At 43.4% G+C, this 23886-nt stretch overlaps 1 protein-coding gene across 1 annotated transcript; it reads right to left on the bottom strand.

Annotated features, from left to right (window-relative positions):
• Positions 1-1848: 1848 nt before the first annotated feature.
• Positions 1849-22846, bottom strand: LOC110536468 (endothelial lipase). Its single transcript, XM_021622239.3, has 10 exons — positions 22241-22846; positions 16761-16942; positions 16425-16604; positions 13779-13890; positions 13268-13492; positions 12716-12958; positions 7364-7484; positions 4703-4933; positions 4221-4328; positions 1849-4066 (listed from the first exon to the last, which is right to left on the bottom strand). Exons 1-10 carry the CDS (start codon positions 22329-22331, stop codon positions 4051-4053), a joined length of 1509 nt encoding a protein of 502 aa, XP_021477914.3. The 5' UTR covers positions 22332-22846; the 3' UTR covers positions 1849-4050.
• Between the last annotated feature and the right edge of the window lie 1040 nt (positions 22847-23886).

Genomic DNA, 23886 nt, shown 5'->3' with positions numbered 1-23886 from the left:
CATGTGCCTTTTCATCACAAGTGGATTCCATCTCCATAGCTGATGTGTGTAAGACCTTTAAACAGGTCAACAATCACAAGGCCGCGGGGCCAGACGGATTACCAGGACGTGTGCTCCGGGCATGTGCTGACCAACTGGCAGGTGTCTTCACTGACATTTTCAACATGATTGAGTCTATAATACCAACATGTTTCAAGCAGCCCCTGTGCCCAAGAACACAAAGGTAACCAGCCTAAATGACTACCAACCTGTAACACTCACGTCTGTAGCAATGAAGTGCTTTGAAAGGCTGGTAATGGCTCACATCAACACCATTATCCCAGAAACCCTAGACCCACTCCAATTTGCATACCGCCCAAACAGATCCACAGATTATGCAATCTCTATTGCATCCACACTGCCCTTTCCCACCTGGACAACGCATTTCAATTAACAGGTGTGCCTTGTTAAAAGTTCATTTGTGACATTTTTTTTCCAACTTAATGTGTTTAAGCCAATCCGTTGTGTTGTGACAAGGTAGAGGTGGATTTTGATTTTACCAAAAATATACCTTTTTTGGTAAAAGACCAAGTCCATAACAGCTCAAATAAGCAAAGAGAAACAAGTCCGTCATTACTTTAAGACATGGTGAGTCAATCCGGAAAATTAAGAACTTTGAATGTTTTTAAGTGCAGTCGCAAAAACCATCACAGCACAGATGAAACTGGCTCTGAAGACCGCCACAGGAAAAGATCCAGTTACCTCTGCCGCAGAGGATAATTTCATTAGAGATAACTGCACCTCAGAAATTGCAGCACAAATAAATGGTTCACAGTATTCAAGTCACAGACATCAACTGTTCAGAGGAGACTGTGTGAATCAGGCCTTCAAGGTTGAATTGCTGCAAAGAAACCACTACTAAAAACGACTCCAATGAGAAGTCTTGCTTGGGCCAAGAAACACAAGCAATGGACATTAGACCTGTGTACATCTGTCCTTTGGTCTGATGAGTCCAAATGGAGGTTTTTGGTTCCAACCGCCGTGTCTTTGTGAGAAGCAGAGTACATGAATGTGCCTCTGCATGTGGTTCCCACCATGATGCATGGAGGTGGTGTGATGGTGCTTTGCTGGTGACACTTGATTTATTTACAATAAGGCACACTTAACCAGCATGTCTACCACAGCATTCTGCAGCAATACGCCACCCCATCTGGTTTGGGCTTAGTGGGAACTTCACCTGGAAAAGCATTCCAGGTGAAGCTGGTTGAGAGAATGCCAAGAGTGTGTAAAGCTTTCGTCAAAGCAAAGGGTGGCTACTTTGCAGAACCTCAAATATATTTTGATTCCATGATTCCATGTGTTATTTCATTGTAGAATAGTGAAGACAACTATGTAGGAAAAAGTACATGTATTTAGACAACTGTAGTTGTCTAAACTTTTCACTGGTACTGTATATAACTAAAATAAAGTTGTCTTATTTTCACAAACTTCCGCACAAGTCTTCCAACTTGAGGTAAACATACACTTTGTACTTTAAATATTTACCAAAATTCCCTACCAACCCACTAAATGTGTCACTACCAACACAGTGAAATTAAAAATATATATATTTTTTTTAAAAAGGGACAACAGTAGTAATCATGTTGATTTAGCTTATATTACAGATTCATTCTAGAAATGTTATTTGCATACCAAAATATAATTCACCAGATTTTAAAAGCCTTAGAATTGAAAGGTGATCTCTATTTCTGTAAAAAAAAAAATCAACTTTGACAGTATTAATCTGAAACTTGACTGATTGAATTACTTATCCATCTAAGACAAATTCATTAGTATTTATTTACAGTAAGAAATGCCACACAATGTCCATTTTCTGGTTGGAGTTGTGCCAGATGGTTTAATTTCAGTTCCTTTTTTGGAAGGCAGAGCGCACATTTGCGGTGGGAAATTTCAATTTCTCAAACTTCTCCAAGAATCACTTCACTTTCTTGATTGTGACATGCAGGCCAATAAGTAGTAACAGATGCAGCCTGAAACCTTATGTCATACTGCAGCCACAGAAATGTACGGTTTAAAAACATTGGGCCAATTTCCTATGAAATATGGCTGCACAGTAAGGTCAGAAGTCCTAATTCATTTTTGGGGTACCGTCGCTGCCAAAATCGTCACACCTGGTTTGCTATGTTGAAGATTTGAAACCTGTCAATTCAGTGAGATATGTGCAGCAATCTTATGAACCTTATGGTTTACTTAAAAAATTTTTTTTAAAACTATTCCCCCCTATATAAAGTATTGAAACCGTGTGAGAGAAGTTTACTGGTGGATTAGACAAACTAAGGATCACCACACATACTGTGAAGTTATTGGAGCAGCTGTGAAAGTGCGTCATAAATCCAATCCATCTGGGATTTATTTTCTTCTTCATCCTTTTGAGGTTTTCCAAGAATTCCAGCGCCTTAGAACATCACCTGTGAGGTTTGGGAAGCACATCAAAGAGAAAGTATAAGCTGAGTCGGTGTGCCGATTAACTAGCTACGCAAGACAGAAGGCATTTCAGTCTTCTCTCCACCTCCGCAAACTATATTGGAGAAGAGCCAAGCAGCATCCTCTTGGAACTTCTTCTCGCATCTTCAATGTGTTTAGAGAAGGTGGAGGGGAAAGAGGCAAGGAAGAGGAATACGGGAAGAGTAGTGTCCTACTCTAGCCGTGCCATGTGTACCAAACAAGGAAATAGCTATACAGAAGTGGTCTACTCTAACAGTGCAACCGACAGGGACTTTAGCAGATGTGCCAATTTAAAAAAAAAAATATGACCCACGTTTACCAGATTCCATAAGATTAATCCCAGCATCACACCATGGGCTACGTAGACTTCTGCTAGAGTTGCATTTCCACTGTCAAAATGAGGCCATACTTCCCAGCACTGTAACACAACTAAAAGTAGCACCGTCAATACCACTGACCCAGGCAAGCAAAGGAATCTGAAACCGTGGCAACAGTACTTCCAGGCCTCAGGAAGGCCGTACATAGACGTTAACGATGTTGAAAACGCGTCTTTTCAGCATCGTGGTTACTGAACATCTGGGAATAATGATCTGATTTTTGGGTTAGTGCAACGTAAGTGTCATACTTAAAGTAGTAAGCTAAAACTGGACATCAAAACTTCTGCAGAAATTGCAACTCCTCTTGACTTTGAGGATGAGCCAAATAAAACAGCCTTTAGCACCTTGGTCATCCAGCTGAAGAAAAACACCCCAAAAAGTGATTTTTTTCACCCCAATTTTTTTTTTTTTTACATTATATACACACACACAGCCACATATGGGGAACATCGAAATAATAATAGCAACACATTGTACAGAAGTAAGGTAGCAAATTTCAGTTAAAATTTCCCCAAATTTTCCCCCCCAAATTCCAAGAAGGAATATGACCGGACACCGAAGGGACTAACAAATCCACAATCATCCAACCAAGATTTCAGGAAAACCTGGGAATTTTGCAACCCTACAAAACACAGTGAAAGATCAAGTGCATGTAGCCCAGTCACGTCCTTCAGTTTTACAGTGTAGTCACATTAAGCTCGCTCTAGCCAATAGGCACGCTCATACCCTTGGTCACACCACACACACTAACGGCATGCAAACACACACTCAACCACAAACACTGCATCAGAGGAAATTATTCAAACAATGTGCTCGATAAATAACCATGGTCTTGCAGTGCTTCCAATTCAGAAAATTAATACAAATATACAGTAAAGAGACTAGGTTTGTTGGGGGAAAATGTCCGATGGATAACACAACCATTTATTTTCCGAGTTGAACAGTCTCTGTACAAAGGAATTCTCAGGTCCTGACAGTGAAGCCTCCCGCCGTCCCATTGGCCAGAGCCCAGAGTCATGTGACCACCAGTAAACATCCAGGTGCATCCCAAGTCCAAGGCCTCCCACCGTGTGCTCATCACTCCTCCAATCAAAGTGCTCAGATGAAGAAAAAGGCGGGCCCTTACAGACATGCCTTCTGACTTTAGGTCCCATGCTATTGGTGCGTTGATTGATGAAGTGCTGAATCCTTATAAGTTATGCAACCTGTCAAAGCAAGAGGACCGGTCAATATGCTGGATTGACTAGACATGTATCCATTCATCTAAGGACCTTGTCTAATGGTTTAAAATACAATTCTGTATCTAAGAATAAGACACCGTTAGGGAACGCAACACTAACTGAACGGGCTGTGCTGTACCTTTTTTTACTTGGTTTGACCTCCCAGCCATCACGACACTTGACATACGTGATGACCTGTCCTGGAGAGATCTCAGTCACTGAGGGGTCCTGGGCACAGAATGTGAACCTACACAAGCACAAACCAATAAGTGAAACAAGGAACCGATAGCACAACGTCGAGCAGCAGATTAGATGCTAAAAACAACCAAATGATAGTTTAAAAAATGAAAATATAAAAAGAGCATGTTTAACAGCAAGATGCATTTGATTCAAGACTAAATGGCTCCATTTCCTGAGTTATAAACAAAGGCCGTTTGAGTGAGAGCATTATCAAATCAAAGACAGCCGACTCGGCTTGGTGAACTAACCATAGAAATACAATTACTAGACTGGAAATCCCAATTCTGAGCTCTTTTTCCATTCTTTGGAACCAACCACTCATTGAATGGTATGTGGGGAAAAAAAACAAAAATGGCCACCGCTTTCTGCCTCCCAACTTACTTCTTCTGCGTTTCTCCACACTTGACACGGATCCTACGGACCTCTAGCACCTGGTTGATGGGCGTGCCGGTGCGGTTCCAGGACCAGAAAGACTTCTTCATGTTCTTCCAGATGGACCCTAGTGACTCGTGGGCCCCCTCCCAGCTCAGACGAATCTTCAGCAGATCCCCGATGTCGTCCTCGGTGAAGACCAGGAAGGTGTTGGTCAGGTTCAGACCCACTTTGTTTGGACTGGCGGGGGAGAGGGACACAAAAAGGTGCCGATCACAGGTTGTTACAGATACAGGTATCCTGTGTTTCTTCTCTCTCCTTCTCCCCTCACAGGTGGCAATCATTCCTCAAACAGCCTTCAAAATCAGAAGACCCCTCCCTGTTTCCATTACCCAATCACATTCCCTTGGCTTAAAAACCCTGACCGTTGTTTTCTCAGAAGCTCAATCTCTCGGTGGTTCTTTAGTTTTTTTCAACTGCATGTCACTTTGTCCCCACCTGTGAGTATTGTTTTTGTTGATGGTGGGAAAAGACAAGTCCCCCATGGGCCTACACTACCTGTAGGTAAACTTTGTATAAGAGCACTAGTTAGAACTGGGCGGACCACCCACTGTATATTTGGTTAGTTAGTCGTTGGTGAAGTAGGCTAGTCTAGTTTAGGGGTGTTTTTGGTTAGTTAGCTGTTGGTGAAGTAGGCTAGTCTAGTTTAGGGGTGTTTTTGGTTAGTTAGCTGTTGGTGAAGTAGGCTAGTCTAGCTTAGGGGTGTTTTTGGTTAGTTAGCTGTATTGAAGTAGGCTAGTCTAGCTTAGGGGTGTTTTTGGTTGGTTAGCTGTTGGTGAAGTAGGCTAGTCTAGGGGTGTTTTTGGTTAGTTAGCTGTATTGAAGTAGGCTAGTCTAGCTTAGGGGTGTTTTTGGTTGGTTAGCTGTTGGTGAAGTAGGCTAGTCTAGTTTAGGGGTGTTTTTGAATACTTATTATAGTACATCACCTGCAGGATGTCCATGTCCTTTCTTATGTTTCAACATGGCTACTAAATAGGTGAACCTCTCCCAGAAAAAAAAATAAATGAATTCACTAATTTCCATTACACTTCAGTGCATTAGGACTACGCAAGTGTTAGTTTCTTTTTACATGAGCACAGTAGTAAACGTGTTTATATATTTGCTCCATTTCCCACGTATACATAGTGTGTTTTATACACAAGTGTGAATTGGAAAATGTGTTTTTTTGCATATCCCAAAGGGTCACGGCCAGGATCAGCCACCTTCAACAGCGACCCTGGAGCAACTTGGGTTAAGTGTCTGGCGCAAGAGCACCGAATTTTCTACTTGTCGGCTCGGGTATTTGAACTAGAGACTTTTTGGTTACTGGCCCAAAAGCTCTAAGTGGGTGAATACCGACTAGAATTACACATTTTTAATGTATAAGGTAAATCCCTTGTTATACTCCTCTCTATGAGTTCTAACCTCTACCGTAAGCAGCAGAACCTAAGTCTAGTACTGCCATCATCACTGTTCACCTGCTATTCGCGTGGTGGAGAGCACTGAAATTAAAAGGTGTGGTCGGTGTCAATGCTGTATTCTGCATCACTTAACAACCCCCGTTGTAAATATAAATCTACATGCACTGTAATTTACACATTGATAAGGTAAATGAGTAATCCATTTGGAGAAGGGAGTCACAGGAGGAGGTTGGTGGGTAACTTGAAAAATCGGGGAGGATGGGCTCGTGGTAACGGCTAGAGCGGAAATAGTATCAAGTGCAACCAACACATGGTTTCATGCCATTCCATCCACTCCGTTCCAGCCATTATTATGAGCCGTCTCCACTGGTGGAAATGCACATAGCAATTATTTTAGATTATTTTCCTTATGATCCCTGGAGACAAATGTGAAACCAGTCATTTGGAAGCAAACTGAAAATCTCCTCAACATGGCGTGAATTAGGCTATAGATAGCTGTGCCGTTATTCTGAATTTTGGCGTAGTTGTTCCTGAGGGTCACTAGCGATAGTGGATCATAATAGGCTAACGCATCACAAGTTGTGCAATCATTTGGTACCATGTAACCCATTTGAATCATTATGGAATGAAGACCATACCTAGCAGTTTAAATCTGGAGCATGGTTCACGACAACAGGACCGCCGTCAAAACAGTTCCATGATCACTGAGGATTATTACTGGTCAACCCCTATTGTACACTGCTCATCTTCCAATATTTCATAGATTGAACTTGAATATGACAATCTTCAGGACGACTCAACCACTTTTGGTGGTTATTATTTCTTATGATTCATACGTTCCTAACCTAAAAAAAACTAGCTACTATTGAGTTGGAGCTGAAACAGACAAATATGTCCATACATTCTAGTGAGTGTCTGCAATTCTAATACATTTATTTTTTTAATTACACCGTATTTAGATAAATGTTAGAAAACCCGATTGAATGACAACCCATAGAAAATCTGTTTGCCAGCAAGTGAAAAGGGTTTTCATGGGTCGAATTAAAAATGTATTCAGTGCGCACAAGGAAAGCTTATTTACAAACCTGCATAAGGCAAGTCTGAATACCAACTTCTAAGTGCCTAGGAAAGGCGTACATTTCCTAAGTCTTCTAAATCAGGGCCAAACCGCTAGGCTACCTGCCACTGAGTAGAGAGCAGCAGTACTCACACGTCTACATGCAGGTCATCGGTGTCATTGTGAGCTCCATACAGCTTGACGTGGAAGGTTGGGTCAGCATCGTCAGCCTGCTTTCTGTTGAACACATGCATCTTCATCTGATAATGGATGCCTAGGGAGGGACAAACAATACAAAACGGCAAAATAAATATCACAGGACAGGGACATAAACAGGAGCCAATACAGTAGCTTTACGACTGCAAGGTGTGACTGAGTCATAAAAAAAAAGAAGGTTCAGAGATAAATCGCTTGGCTACTGATCAAGTACTGATAAGGTGTGTTATGTTTAAGTGATAATGTCCGAGAAGCCGGTGTCTGGAGGATATTGTCACAAGTGTTAAGCCCGAGAAGAAGTAGAGAAACTGTGGCAATAGATCCTCCAAAAAAAAAAAACATGTTCCACAAGGCATCACTTTTATGCAACAGGTTAACATATTGAAATAACTGATATTATGCATGTATTTATACCATTTCAGCCTTCCACAAAGATAGTCCTGAACCAAATCTAGGGTTGCTACCCTAGACACCTGTTCGTTCACTTGCCAGAGACAAGTTAGGTCTCGTTATAAATCTAATGGACACCACCCAGGCGTACGGTCTAAATATTGCGTTGCAATGACGGCTGGCAACATTCTTATCCCTCGCTTGCTAGCCATAAAAACATCTGCCAACAGTCATGTCAAACAGCGCAGCCAGAATAACAGAAAAGTAGCGACATGCGTTTGTTTAAGCTGTTTTCTAGAACAACGAGCTAAATGGGCAAATTCCCCTGGCGTAGAGCATTTGCTTCCAAGCCAGGTTACTATTCAGAGGAGCTAGCCAACACAAATCCCTTCAAACTGAAACGACAGAAAACTAGCTGCCTTTGTTATTCTATTGAATTATTTTTGTTTTGACACACTGAACAAAAATATAAGTGCAACAATTGCAAAGATTTTACTGAATTAGAGTTCTCATATATATATATATATATATATATATATATTTTTTTTTTTTAAAAAAGGAGATCAGTCAACTGGAATAATATTCATTAAGCCCTAATTTATGGATTTCACGCGACTGGGAATACAGATATGCATCGGTTGATTACACACACACACACACACACACACACACACACCTTTAAAAAATAAAAAAAACATTTAATGTAGGGGTGTGGCTCAGAAAACCAGTCAGTATCTGGTGTGATGACCATTCGACACATCTCCTTAACATAGAGTTGATCATGGCTGTTGATTGTGGCCGGTTGAATGTTGTCTCACTCCTCTTCAATTTCTGGATATTGGCAGGAGCTGGAACATGCTGTACTACACGTCAATCCAGAGCATCCCAAACATGCTGAATGGGTGACCTGTCGAGTATGTAGGCCTTGGAAGGCTTTGGAAGAACTGGGACATTTTCATCTTCCAGGAATTGTGTCCAGATCCTTGCGACATGGGGCTGTGTATTATCATTCTGAAATATGTGACGGCGGCAGATGACTGGCACAACGATGGGACTCAGGATCTTGTCACGGTATCTCTGTGCATTCAGAATTAACATCGAAATTGCAAATGGTGTCATCTAAGTTATGCCTGCCCATAACCACACCATGAGGCACTCCGATCACAATGTTGACATCACCAGGGTCTTGACCTGACTACAGTTTGCCCTTGTAATCTACTTCAGTGGGCAAATGCTCACTTTTGATGGCCACTGGCACGCTCTTCGTGGATGAATCCCGGTTTCAACTGTACTGGCATGTACGGCATTGTGTGGGCAAGCAGTTTGCGAGGACGACGAGCACGCAGATAAGTTCACCCTGAGACAGTTTGTGAAAAAAAAATATTTGGTTGTGCAAACCCACAGTTCCATCAGCGTGGCTGGTCTCAGATGATCCCGCAGGTGAAGCTGGATGTGGAGGTCCTGGGCTGACGTTGTTACGCATGGTCTGTGGTTGAGGCCGGTTGGACGTACTGCCAAATTCTCTAAAACGACATTGGAGGCGGCTTATGGTAGAGAAAGGAACATTAAATAATCTAGCAACAGCGCTGGTGAACATGCCTGCAGTCAGCATGCCAATTTGTGCACGCCCTCAACTTAGACATCTGTGGCACTGGGATGTGACAAAACTGCACATTTTAGAACTTTTATTGTCCCCAGAAATTCTCAGTAACAGGGATCGAAAACAAATTTGTGACAAATCGGAGAGAAATAACCTTTGTGCATATGGTAAACTTCTGGAATCTTTTATTTATATAAACATCCACACTGAGCTAAAGGGTAGAGTTGTCACTTTCAAGGGGCAGGGCTCTAAACCGGAAGCTTATGAGAAATCCCGCTATGCCCGCCGACGAATCATCAAACAGGCAAAGTGTCAATACAAGACTAAGAGTCAATCCTACTACTCTGATGCTCGTCAGATATGGCAGGGCTTGCAAACTATTACGGACTACAAGGAGAAGCCCAGCTACGAGCAACAAGTCTACCAGACGAGCTAAACGACTTCATGCATGCGTCAAGGCAAGCAACACGCATGAGAGCACCAGCTGTTCCGGACGACTGGGATCCCACTCTCGGTAGCCGTTGCGAGTAAGACTTTTAAACCAGGTCAACATTCAAAGACGCAGGGCCAGACGGATTACCAGGACTTTTACTCAGTGAAAGCGCTGACCTACTTGTAAGGTTCTTCACTGACATTTTCCACCTGTTCCTGACTGAGTCAAAAGAAAAATTAAGCGAGAATTTAGACATGTATAAAAGCAACAGATACCATTAATAAGACGGGGCTAGAAGTGACATATATGGTGAGCTACCAAGTGGCTAGGACAGGCAAGCCCCATACTATTGTGTTGGACTTATTTCTTCCTGCTGTTGCAAATATGGCTGGAACAATACTGGGGGAAAAGGCAAAAAAAAACTACAGACAATTTCACAACACTTCAGTGACATGGCAGGAGATGTTTTGAAACAATTACTGCTTAGCATACAAGCCAGTGAATTATATGCGTTACAGCTGGATGAGTCAGCCGTGGCAGGCCTGGTACATGGTGGGGGGGGGGGGGGGCAATTAAGGAAGACATCCCCAGCAAACCAGGACAACATGAGGATATTTTTAAAGTACTGAACAGCTTTGTGACATCAAATGGACTTGTGTGGTACAAAATTGAGGCTAAGAAGTTGGAGCTATTTTCCGTCTGCATTAACAAGGACAACAGGTCTTTCCATCATTGTATGCATGATTACCATGCACATGAACTCAAGCTTACACACAATGTCACATGTGATATAGCGAAGCACCTGAGTGAGGTGGGTGCCCAATTACTTTCCCGAAACAGACGAACTGGATCCGTTATCCCTGTCATGCCCTGCAGCCAGTCCATTTGACCACGATCTGAACAAGAGCCTCATCGAAACAAGCGGTTCTGTGAAAATTGAATTTAAAATCAGAAGCCACTGTCAGATTCATGGCTAGAGCTGCACTCAGAGTTTTGCCACGGCAAATTAAGACACCGAGGCCCTTTGTAACCACGTACCTATCCGAGTGTGGATTCTCAGCCCTCACTAGCATGACAACTAAATACAACATTGCAGAGTTACAGGTATCCCTTCAAGTACACCGTCTCATTAACCAATTTTTTGTTGAACAAATGAGGTTGAGTGTGTAAGATGGCAAAATAACTGATTATTATTTGTGCCCCGATCCTATAAAAAAGGCTGTCACTTCCGACGAGTCGGGTTGTGAAAAAAAACCTAGGTCTTATATTTAATAAATGCATAGTATGTGGGGCAGGCACTCAATGGCAAAAAACAACATTAGAGTGCGCCGACCCTGGTGCTAGAGGGGGTACGCAGCTGGAGGTTGACTGTTTGAAGGGGTACGAGACTATAAAAAGTATGGGAACAGACCAACTCCAATTCACATACTGCACCAACAGCGCCACAGATACCGCAATCTGCATTGTACTCCACACTGCCCTTTCACACCTGACAAAAAGGAACAACTACGTGAGAACGCTGTTCATTGACTACAGCTCAGTGTTCAACACCATAGTGTAAGCAGTCATTGTAAATAAGAATTTTAACTGAACTGCCTAGTTAGAGCATAAAATGTTTTGTTTTTTTAAATCCCTTGGTGCCCACATAGCTCATCACAAAGCTAAGGACCCTGGGATTAAACACCTCCCTCTGCAAAAGGACTTCTTGATTCCCCCCCCCCCCCCCCCCCAGGTGGTAAGGGTAGGTAACAACACATCCGCCACACTGACCCTCAACACAGGGGCCCCTCAGGGGTGTGTGCCTAGTCCCCTCCTGTACTCCCTGTTCATCCAGCCGTGAAGAGGGCACAACAATGCCTCTTACCCCACAGGAGAGTGAAAAGATTTAGCATGGCTCCTCAGATCCTCAAAAGGTTCTACAGCTGCACCATCGTATGGAAACTGCTCAGCAACCGACCGCAAGGTGCTACAGGGTGTAGTGCGTATAGCCCAGTACATCACTAAGTCCAAGCTTCCTGCCATCCAGAATCTCTATACTAGGCAGTATCAGATGAAGGCCCTAAAAATGTAACGACTCCAGCCACCCTTGTCAAACTGTTCTCTCTGCTACCACACAGCAAGCGGTACCGGAGCACCAAGTCTAGGTCCAAGAGGCTCCTTAACAGCTTCTACCCCCCAAGCCATGACTGCTGAACAGATAATAAAATGGCTACCCAGACTATTTTACTTCAGTTTATTAAATATTTTCCTTCACTCTTATTTTTCTTAAACTGCAAGCACTTCAGTTAGGTCTACACCTGCGGCATTCTGCGCACGCTACCTGCGGCATTCTGCGACCTGCGGCATTCAGCGCACGCGACCTGCGGCATTCAGCGCACGCGACCTGCGGCATTCAGCGCACGCGACCTGCGGCATTCAGCGCACGCGACCTGCGGCATTCAGCGCACGCGACCTGCTGCATTCAGCGCACGCGACCTGCTGCATTCAGCGCACGCGACCTGCTGCATTCAGCGCACGCGACAAATCATTTGATTTATATTACACAAGTGCGAAAACCCATCAGTAGATTTGAAAAAAAATGGGGTCGGGACATGGTACACTGTATTTGGTACATGGAAAATTAACCAAAGGGTCAAGGTATGTGCACCATGTCATCACGCATAACAGTCAATTAGATGAAAAACGGTTCTCTGTTGGGAAAATACTTTTTTTAATAAAAACAATGTGTAAGACTATTTGCATGAAAATCTGTTGGGTGGACACCAACCCATGTGGTTGAGGGAAAATAGCTAAATGTGAAGAACAGCATTATAAAACTGCACATTTCCCCCCCCCCCCCCCAAAATTAAAATAATCCCCAGCTCACCTCCGAAGGGTGTGACAGCACGGGTCTTCAGGTACATCTTACAGTTGCTCCTCTTCCTCATCTTCTTGGTGTTGTAACCAATGTTGTTGCAGCGGTTCTTGCGGCAGCTCAGGCAGATGCCCTTCTTGAAGCGTTCGGGGTCGGTGCACTGGTAGGCAAGGCTCATGTACTCGTTGTTCATCAGCGAGTCCACAAACAGGAGCACAGCCCGCTCGTGTTCGCACTTAATCACATCCATGAAGCCTGAGGAGGAAAGAGTTAACAGCACTGATAAGCAACAAGGGAACAGCTAACCAGTCACATGACAAGCAGCCAACTCCCATCTAGCCAAAGAACAGCAGAAAAAAAAAAGTCAGTTGAACTTGGTACAACACTGCGTTTAGTGGTGCGTCCCAACAATCTCTCCTTCCACCCAAAGTTTGCACTTGTTCACTTCCTTTCATGGATTTTTCCTTTCATGGACTAGCCTATGCCTACACCAATCCAATGCTTTTAGACTTGTGGGGGGGGGAAACACACCCTCAGTGACTTCTTCCTGTGTGTGGTACTCACTTCCTCCAGCTGTACTGGTAAGCATCTCACGCAGGGAGCAGCCAGGCTGCACGTCTCCACCGTTGGGGTAGATGTCAATGTCTCCAATGGGCTGCTGGATCCCAATGCTCATACCCAGTGCCTCGCGCGTGTACGTATGCAGGATGTCCACAAAGTCGGCGTCGCCCGATGAGAGGCGCTTATCATCTCCCACCCCCTCAAACATGGGCCCTGCCGGGTCTAGACCTATAGGAGAGATGGGAGAAACAGGAACGTCTCATTTGGTGGACAAGACAGGTGTCTCTAATATCTATAGGCATACAGCCACAGCTTAACAGTCAATACACCATGACTATAGCCACAGCCATCACTCCATGAAGACATGTCGTTGGTAAGGTGGTACTGGTTTCATACTTGACTATATTGAGTTTTATTTAAAGGGGATTGGCACCGTTACAAAGGTTCAGACCGCTGCCTGTTCAGAGTCTTGAGGAGCAACAGTGAATGAGGTCATAAACCTCCCACAACTTACCCGTGATTCTGCCAATAGTCCCTCTCACAGATGTTCCGGCGTAGCCCGCCACATGGGCCCCCAAGCTGTAGCCAATCAGGTGCACATTCTGCAAGGGCAGCTGCTGTTCCTCCTATCGGATACATGACAACCAACATCAGCTGCTGCCACACACAGGCCCTCAGCCAGTCAGTCGTTCCCTGGGCACCAGCAAATCCCAGTGGAGATAATGAGGTATCAGAATACGTTCACGCTCTCCCTTCCATGCAAAAGCACTTCCACCCTCTGCTTGTCTCAGAAGGCAGTCTACCCTCTTACCCACAGCCTGAACCCTGGGCTTGCTTGTCAGCGGTGTCCTGGCCTGTAAAGGGGACAGAGCCTGAGAGCCTGGCCTGAATGAGACATATAATGAATCCCAATACTGTTAAATAGCCTCCTTTCCCTTCAGCCATCTGAAAAGATTAGATAGAAAGCAGTACAGTGGATTGGAACCACACCCAGTCTCTGCTCTTAGTGGAAGTCACAATGGAGAGACACGATCACACAGCAGTTGACTCGTGATGAGAACGAGACCCATTGCAAACTAGACAGAGGACAACTCTTCCCCAAGAGCATCTGGCGAGTTCCCGTATGACCAAATGGAAAATACAGAAATACCCACAACTCCCTCATTAGAATTCACAGGATACCAGGAGTTCCCACAAACACCTGAAAACACTGCCAGCTGTTCTGTTCCTGAGGGAAAAGTTCCCAGCCAGCCAATCCTGCACATCACCACTACTGTAGTCAGCGCTGGACTGGAAGGGTATTGGGATACTCAGCTGTCCTCTTAGCACACTGGAGCTCTCAACTCTCTAAACTACTGGAGACGGTCCAGAGCCTTCTCAGTATTAAGATTATCACTGGCTCCAGGTCATCTACAAGCCTCTGCTAGGTAAAGTCCCGCCTTATCTCAGCTCACTGGTCACCATAGCAGCACACGCTCCAGCAGGTATATTTCACTGGTCACCCCCAAAGCCAAATCATCCTTTGGTCGCCTTTCCTTCCTGCTGCCAATGGCCGCAAAAATCTCTGAAGCTGGAGACTCATATCTCCCTCACTAGCTTTAAGCACCAGCTAAGAGATCACTGCACCTGTAAACAGCCCATTTGTAAACAGCCCATCTACCTACCTCATCCCCATACAGTATTTATTTATCCTGCTCCTTTGCACCCCAGTATCTCTACCTGCACATTCACCTTCTGCACATCTACCATTCCAGTGTTTAATTGGTATATTGTAATTACTTCGCCACCATGGCCTATTTATTGCCTTAACTCCCTTATCTTAACTCATTTGCACTCACTGTATAGACTTTCTACTGTATGTGTAACTGTGTTGTTGAATGTGTCGAATTGCTATGCTTTATCTTGGCCAGGTCGCAGTTGCAAATGAGAACTTGTTCTGGTTAAATAAAAGATGAAATAAAAAAAATCATTAAAACCATCTTTATTAAAAGCCATTCTGTTTCCCCAGACCATTTGAGCAAGACCACTTGTAGAGCAGACAATGTACATTAGATCGTATTTGTATTATTATTCACAGAAGATCTCCACTAAACGCAGAATCAAGATTTGTAGGCTAGGCATCCATCAGACTGGCGGCCGATAACGTCAGAACGAAGTGGACTACTAGTCGGGCGGCAGGTAGCCTAGTGGTTAGTGTGTTAGACTTGTAACCGAAAAGGTTACTAGATCAAATCCCTGAGCTGACACGGTAAAAATCTGTCATTCTGCCCCTGAACAGGCAGTTAACCCACTGTTCCTAGACCAGTTAACCCACTGTTCCTAGGCCAGTTAACCCACTGTTCCTAGGCCAGTTAACCCACTGTTCCTAGGCCAGTTAACCCACTGTTCCTAGGCCAGTTAACCCACTGTTCCTAGGCCAGTTAACCCACTGTTCCTAGGCCGTCATTGAAAATAAGAATTTGTTCTTAACCGACTTGCCTAGTTAAAAACATTTTTTTAAAAGGTAAAAATTTTAAATAAGCTGCCAAATTATTTGCAATTGTTACAAAACAAGTGAAAGAAAACTATGCAAATAAAAACCGAGATGATATAATAATACTGCATTCAGTAGACACTAGGGTACGGCCTCATTTTAGCCTCAATACGTTTCATGTGTACCAAGGTGTGCACAGTCTAATTTAGTGCATTATTACGGGGTAAGCATCATAAACCGCCTCAAATTTGCAGCCATAAGCAGTAATCTCTCTAGGAGCCGATCCATTGTCAGTATTGTGGAATAATTATAATGTTAAGGCTGATCCGAGAGCAGCGTTGCTATTCTTTCGATCTCATCGGTAGACACATGGTCTAACGAGGCACTTAACGAACTCTTACATGATTGGTTTGGTAAACAGATTTCTCTTTAAATAAAACAAGTTGGCTCTTAAATAACGACGCTGCCGCTACGATCGTAATGCTACAGTTATATCGCAACTGGAAAACGAGGCCCTGTCCCACATCATTTAGATAAACGTCCCCGAGAGAAAAACACGTCACCCCTTATAGTGTCCTATGAACACAGTCAGTACATGTAAGCTTAAAGATCAATGTTTTCAACAGCCCTCCTCACTGATACTGTAATGTAATAGACCGCTGAACAACCAAATCACACACACATTACCTGGAGCCAGTTAATGGTGGTGGCGACACTGAGGCCAACTTGGTGGGTGTGGTTGACCGCGTCGGGGTAGAGCTGGTGGGCCATGGGAAGCCAATCAACGATGACCACGTTGGACTCCGGTTCTCGCTGCATCATGGCCGCCACCAGCTTCTGCATCCAACTCTCAAACATCCCACTCGTCTGTATAGGAGAGAGCAAATCGGTGATCCACACACACACACACAACCCTTTGAAGAGCAACCCTCTGCCTAAATAAATAAAATAAAATACACAGCAAAGGCTCACTAAAGCAACCTGTGACAAAGAGGTAGACGAGGGGATAAGGAGTGTGCTTACCGTCCAGCCGTGGATGATGAAGAAGGTCTTGGCTGTGACGTTGAAGCCACACTCCTGCAGACTCCTCTTCTCACCAGGCAGAAGGATACAGCCGTCCGCGTCGAGATTCAGGCTCTTCCTCATGTTGTATGTGATCCGGTCGTGGATCGCCTCGTCGTCGTAGAGCACTTTAAACTCCTCATCTAGGGAGGGGTGAGCAATAGGAGGGCATTAGGATGAGCAATATCTCTAGCTGCATGGAAAAAGATACAAAAAAAAAAAAAAAAAAGTACTTCAGCCCAGCTTTGGTTTACAGTTCAGCGGGAGTCACCTTCAGAGCCTTGGAATACAACATGGAGGGAGGTACCTATATACCCTCACATGGAGAGTGTCCCTCATTTCAAAGCAAACATGCTATTACTGTCAGTTGTAGCAGCAGGAACCACAGGTTATTGGGGCGGCAGGTAGCCTAGTAGTTGGTGTGTTGGGCCAGTAACCGAAAAGGTTGCTAGAGCAAACCTGACAGCTGACAAGATACGAAAAAAAGTCGTTCTGCCCCTGAACAGGCAGTTAACCCACTGTTCCTAGACCAGTTAACCCACTGTTCCTAGACCAGTTAACCCACTGTTCCTAGACCAGTTAACCCACTGTTCCTAGACCAGTTAACCCACTGTTCCTAGGCAGTCATTGTAAATAAGAATGTTCTTAACTGACTTGCCTAGTTAAAAAGGTTCAAATAAAATGTTTAAAAAAAAAACAAGAGTATGGTCATTATACAAGATTCCTACAAACATTACACTTGAATAATCACATAATCAGCTTGTACCCCTAGCAGATCTCACATTTGTCTTTATTGTGAGGAGGGCGGCTCTACCAGTCAATCGTGCTCGTTTATGAGCCGTGTTCGAGCCACCTCATTTCAGCTTCACGTCGCAATCATTTGATTTGCTGCAGTTTCGCATTAGTCTAGGAATATTGCGTTCGAGAGTTTTAGGATGATTACGGTCACCTACACTGTATAGTGGACTTTATGAACCTATAGGAGGAAAGCACCTGTGAGTATCAGCATCACTCCTCCCATGGAATATCCCCACAGCTGGGCTCAGTCAAGGCCCACATCTGATCACTTATTCGGCTAAATTATTAGCCATAGTTTACGCTATCGATACAGCAGTCTTAAAAATGGACTGCTACCGCGAACGCAACATTAAGATGCTAAAACATTTAACTCCTCACTCCAGTTGTTCTGTCCTCCAATGAATGCTGTGTGTACGGATTCAAATTCTAAATTAGCATAAGAGTCCAATGCTCACCATCATTGCAATGGATTGTCTGGTCTGCTGAGGGGGCCATTGGCTGCCACCTGCCCTCTATTGAGGTCCTGTACGACTCCAGGGCAAGGAAGCTTGCGGTAAAGATAACCATCGACCCCCTTCCGCCAAAGACTGCCCCCAGGGAAACAGTTCAGGTCAAGCGCGACCAGTACCTCCCACTACTTGAACAGTTACTTCCCACGTGCCGTGGTAATCAACAGTCCACCTGGTCCTCTCATCCATGGACTACGCACCATTTACCCTGCACAGTCATCCCAAAACTGCACAGATCATCTTCCAGCATAATTTAGCAGACTCTTATCCAGAGCCAATTAGGGTTTAAGTGCTTCATTCAAGTGCACAGATTTTTCCCACATCAACCTTAATGGTCAATCACGTTGTGCCAGTAACCTACTAGGTTACCTGCAGCTTAGTGTTCATTCTATATCTGGATCTGTGGAAATTCAGCATCGACACATTTTAAATTTGTGCCAGCACCATTTCACAGGTCCCTGTACATGCGAATGGATTTGGCGGATAAAGCCGATTCGGACATGCTAAACTCGGGGTTCTGGTTTGTCAGTTTACATTGTATTCTTGGGGACTGATTATGTACCCAATGAATGGTAGCAGATTCTCCCCTTCATATACAGTACCAGTCAAAAGGTTTGGACACCGTTTTTACTATTTTCTAAATTGTAGAAAAATGAAGACATTCAAAACTATGAAACATTGAATCATGTATTAACACCCCCCCCAATTTTTTTTAATTTTTTTTATGAGATTCTTCAAAGTAGCCACCCTTTGCCTTGATGTCAGCTTTGCACACTCTTAGCACGGTCTCAACCAGCTTCATGAGGTAGTCACCTGGAATGCATTTCAATTAACAAGTTTGCCTTGCTAAAAAAAAAAGAAAGAAAGTTACTTTGACATTTTTTTCCCTTCTTAATGAGTTAAGCCAATCAGTTGTGTTGTGACAAGGTATGGGTGGTATATAGCAGATAAAATTTTTTGGTAAAAGACCAAGTCCCTATTATGGCAAGAACAGCTCAAATAAGCAAAGAGAAACAATAGTCCAGCATTACCGCAAGACTGAAAGTTGTGTAGTTGCAAAAACCATCAAGCGCTATGATGAAACTGGCTCTCATGAGGACCGCCACAGGAAATGAAGACAGAGTTAACTCTGCCGCAGAGGATAAGTTCATTAGAGAGAGTTACCAGCCTCAGAAATTGCAGCCAAAAATAAATGCTTCATAGAATTCAAGTAACAGACAACTGTCCAGAGGAGAAACCCTTGAAAGAGAAACCCTTGAATGAGTAGGCGTCTAAACTTTTGAATGGTACTGTAATTCAAAATCCCTCATGTGATGTGTCCTTCCCTGGACTGAAACCCTTAAATATTGGCTCCTTCCAGCAATTTGTGGACTCTTTATGGAGACAGTCCGCTTTGGTGGTTAACGAGTAATAGGCTAGCTAAGTTTAGCAAGTAGATTCCACTCAACTCCAGGTATACCTATTATTAATTGGGGAAATAATTGATTTGGTTATCATACTGCTGGGTTACCCAAGTCGTTTGGCACTCCCTGCTCAACCCGGCGAGCTATGACAAGTGACTACTGCTGGTGGACAATTGAATGCACCAAACACTGGTTTTAAGCACGTTTCTTTGCTTAGTTATATGTAACGTTTGACATTTTATCTGTGCCAATGATGTTCTGCTTGCTCAAAAGGCATTTGCAAGTGCTCAAGTTTAATTTGTGTTCTTGACTGGCCTGTGCTCGCGGGACTGGTCCTCTGCTCACTCAACCAGTTTCTTCTCTCTCTCGACTCAGTGATGTTTCATCTTGCTCACGCGCCATCTAGCTAGCTAGTTCAGCGTTTGGATCAGAATTGAAGCCATGATCATACCTTACATGCGGACTACACTGACCGCGTGCGCCATAGCGTGCACGCTGATGTTGATCCACACCAGACACGAATCAGGACACATGTTGAAATATCAAAACGAACTCTGAACCAACTACATTAAAAACTTGGGGACAGGTCGGAAAGCATTAAACATGTATTGCAATTTAGCTAGCTAGCTTGATGTTGCTAGCTAATTTGTACTGGGATATAAATATTGGGTTGTCATTTAACCTGAAATGCACAAGGTCCTCTACAATTCAGCCACAGATAAAAGGGTAATCTAGTTAGTTTAGTAATCTCTCCTCCTTCAGGCTTCTTCGGACTATATATGGCAGTTGGCAACCAATTTTAAGGTGCATTACCACCACCAACTGGACTGGAGTGTGGACCTCAGTTCATCTTTCAACCACTCACCTTGGTATATGTGCCTAAAAACCAATGAGGAGATGGGAGAGGCAGGATTTGGAGCGCATCAAGTGTCACAAATAGAAACAAGTTCTAGTTTAGCGCCTGGCTACGCAGACACGCGAGAGCAGTGTCGATGCAATGATTGAATAACACGCATGTTCAAATTTATTTTGCAATGCTCGCGGGTGTGGTCAGCATGCGTGTCCTGATCGCGTCTGGTGTGGGTGTACAAAAAAACATGCGTGCAATAGCAGATACGCACGCCCAGTCTAGTCAGCATGTTAAGAGCGTTTGCAAAAAAAAAAAAAAGCATTTTTCAAGCTGTCGCCTATAAAAATAGCGAGGTGCAACGCTCTTCTGTAAATGATAAAAATGGGGATTAGTAGTTTGCATACAACAAAAGTCTACTCAAATCCTCCTGTGCCCCTCCAGACTACCATCAATGTATCGGCGCCACAGGAGATTAGAAAAGAACAGATTAGATATAGCATTGTAAACTCATTTTTCACCCCAGAAAGGAATTGGCATAATTTTACACCCATGCCACACCATCGCTGTTCCCTGGCATTGGAGGTAAAAATAAAAAATAAAAAAATTAAAGTGTAAGTATATTGAAGGAGGCTCAGTGTTCACTTGGTTCTTCCATTCACTGCACCAGACTGGTGAAAGCAATATAGGGATACCGATCAAGACCTGTGCTTCTCATTCCCCCCGTTTAGCATCTAGCCTATGTGTGGAGTTTAGTGCACATGGGAGGGGGGGGGGGGGGGGGTTACTGAGAAGCAGCCTTTGGCAATCCCTTTGTGAAGGCAACCTGCTACTATTGTACAGACAGTGTATAAAAATGTAGGAATGTACTGTAGCTTACAACTGCTCTGTGACAGTATCAGTTGGCTGTACAGACAAAGCCAGCTGCCTACTATACTGCAATCTCTCGGCACTCCAGAACTCTCCGGCACTTCTATGCCATATGGCCTTGTGCTCTTGCTGACACGCTTTCACGCGAAAAACCGGAAAAGTACTAAAAAACTAAAGACGTTAAGTGTCTCAAGACAAATATTATATTATGGATTGGTTAAGAATTTACATTTGACTGCCAAGTTTGTATGAATTATTCTCCGGAACAGGATAGTGGAATAATTATGGACATCAGATAAGTGTTTTTTCTAAAATGAAAGCAAACTTTTAATATCATTTTTGATTGATTACAGACTTGTAGAACAAGCCAACAGCCCCGGCGGGGCACTGCGGTTCTCGGTAAAACGCGGAGTCATCGGAAAAATCTCAATACCAAATAGAACCACGAGATGTGACGACGTCTAGTCCTGCTTTTGCGCCACATCACGAGCACTTCCCAAGGACACGTATCTCACATGAAAATCCATTCCCATTCATCCCGGTCTCCATTATCTCACCACTTGATCCTCATACGATCAATGCAATCAAATCCAAGATATGCTGTGCTAATGGGTCAAATTGAAAATGAACTCTGATTTCCATTGAACCTGCTTCTTGTCTGAATGACCCTTTACTCATGGTGTGCAGCATATTCCCATTGACTCATTCTTGTAGTGGATAGCCTAGTATTTTTATTTTATTTATTTTTTTAAATGTAGGCATTCCGAATAGGCTAATGTCAACTTTCCCCCAAACTCAAACCTCGGTACCCCAGGGGGTGCACGTTGTGTATTGTTCCAACACTACACAACTGATTCAAAATTATCACAGCTTGATGACTAGTTGAATCAGCTGTGTAGTGTTAAGCAAAAACCAAAACGTGCACCCCTAGGGGTCCGAGGAACCAGTATGGGGGAAACCCTGGATTGTGCTGTTAAGTGTCAATGAAATAGTCTGATTAGATGTATTTCTTACCTTTGAAAAGTTCGTTGTCTTCCACTCCCGACGCAAAGAGCGCAATTGCACAAAGTAGGACAACCCACAAAGAAAAAGTTATATTTTTCATTTCTTTCTCACGCAAACAAAATGTGAAGTCCGTCGATGTAAAGACAACCGGCTCTATTTAACAGTTACTCGTGTGTTCAGTGAGTTTATGTCCAATGATCCAAGTATCAGCGAGACTGTTGTTCCTGTACGCCTGAGACCAGTGAGAGTTGAGTGACCTGGAGTCAAGTTGTTCATTAGAGATTTAAATAGTTTCTCCTTTAGTCGTCTGATAATCGGCAGAGCGCTATGTGAGGATTCAAGGCTTGCAATTGGTCAAGCACAATTTCTTTACGTTTTAAAGGCGTGGCGAAGAATTCATGAATGAATTTGTAGTAGCCTCACGTTGTCTTTTAAACTATTTTATGAGCGGTCTCTGAAAACAAACAATGCCCCCATGTGATCCGACCATGTATGGCTCGGATTATGGGGAGTACACAGATTAGACTACGTTGAATAGAACCACTACAGTTACGCATGGACGACAAGTGCCAATACCGCAGTCACAACCTGTAGGCATCACAGCAGCACTATACTGTCTGTACATTTACAAGTCAAACTGGACCTCTAGTCTCTCCTTCCTTTGGCATTTACCCCATAGTAATCTCTCATATTTAGATGCTTTATTAAATTGACCGTAAAAACACTGAGCAAGTGATCTGGTAGACAAATTTCTTTACTAGCCTATTGTGTTTCAGAGAGGAAATGTCATTAGTGTAATCGATGATTACATTTCAATTGTGTGACTTCTGGTTGCATTCAATATTGCCTGGAAACCAGAAATTGAATTGCATAAAATTCTTCTTCAGGAATGAGCGTTTGAATCGGTAAAGTTTCCATTCACCAGAATGTTGAATAAAATGATATGTCAAAAGTACTTTACCGGTTGTAGGTGAACTTGGTCTGTTTGGCGGTAGGTATGTGAGACAATATATCCACGGGAAAGTATAAATTAAATCAACTTTTCAAAACGCTGGTACTGCGTTCATATGTCTTTAATTAACCTCGTAAACACGTTCAGCATGCAGCATGCATCTCCGGCATGTATTTTTTAAAATATTGTGCGCGTGCTTCAGGTGATAGAAATTGAACGCACTACTAGCGCTTTAAAAAATTGATGTAATTATACTTTCCTGTGGATATATTGTCTCACATACCTACCGCTAAAAATGACCGCGTTCACCTACAACCGGTAAAGTACTTTAATATATCACGTTATTCAACATTCTGTCGTGTAGAGCTGTGAGAGGAAACGTTCCTGATTCTAACCTTCATTTCTGCCCGACAGAATTATATCAAATCAAAGTGTATGTGTCACGTGCGCAGAATATAACAGGTGTAAACCTTACAGTGAAATGCTTACTTACAGGCTCTAACCAATGGTGCAAAAAAAAGGTGTGTGTGTGTGTAGATATGTAAACAAATAAAACAACAGTAGAAAGACATTTGAAAAAAGAGTAGCAAGGCTCTATACAGAAACATGTTAGTCAGGCTTATTGAGGTAGTATGTACATGTAGGTATGGTTCAAGTGACTATGCATCTATAATGAACAGAGAATAGCAGAAGCGTAAAAAGA

This window comes from Oncorhynchus mykiss, chromosome 11, assembly GCF_057628025.1.
Source record: "Oncorhynchus mykiss isolate SJ-2025 chromosome 11, ASM5762802v1, whole genome shotgun sequence".
In the NCBI taxonomy this organism is placed as follows: domain Eukaryota; kingdom Metazoa; phylum Chordata; class Actinopteri; order Salmoniformes; family Salmonidae; genus Oncorhynchus; species Oncorhynchus mykiss.
This window is presented reverse-complemented; position numbering and strand designations above follow the sequence as displayed.

Bases quoted from the DNA above. Each gene is read 5' to 3' on its own strand.
- LOC110536468 (XM_021622239.3), bottom strand. From the start codon at position 22,331: ATGAAAAATATAACTTTTTCTTTGTGGGTTGTCCTACTTTGTGCAATT. The intron at 16,943-22,240 runs GTAAGAAATACA...ACCCCTCCCTAG, and splicing joins AGACAACGAACTTTTCAAAG to ATGAGGAGTTTAAAGTGCTC. The intron at 12,959-13,267 runs GTGAGTACCACA...TTTCCTCCTCAG, and splicing joins TACCAGTACAGCTGGAGGAA to GCTTCATGGATGTGATTAAG.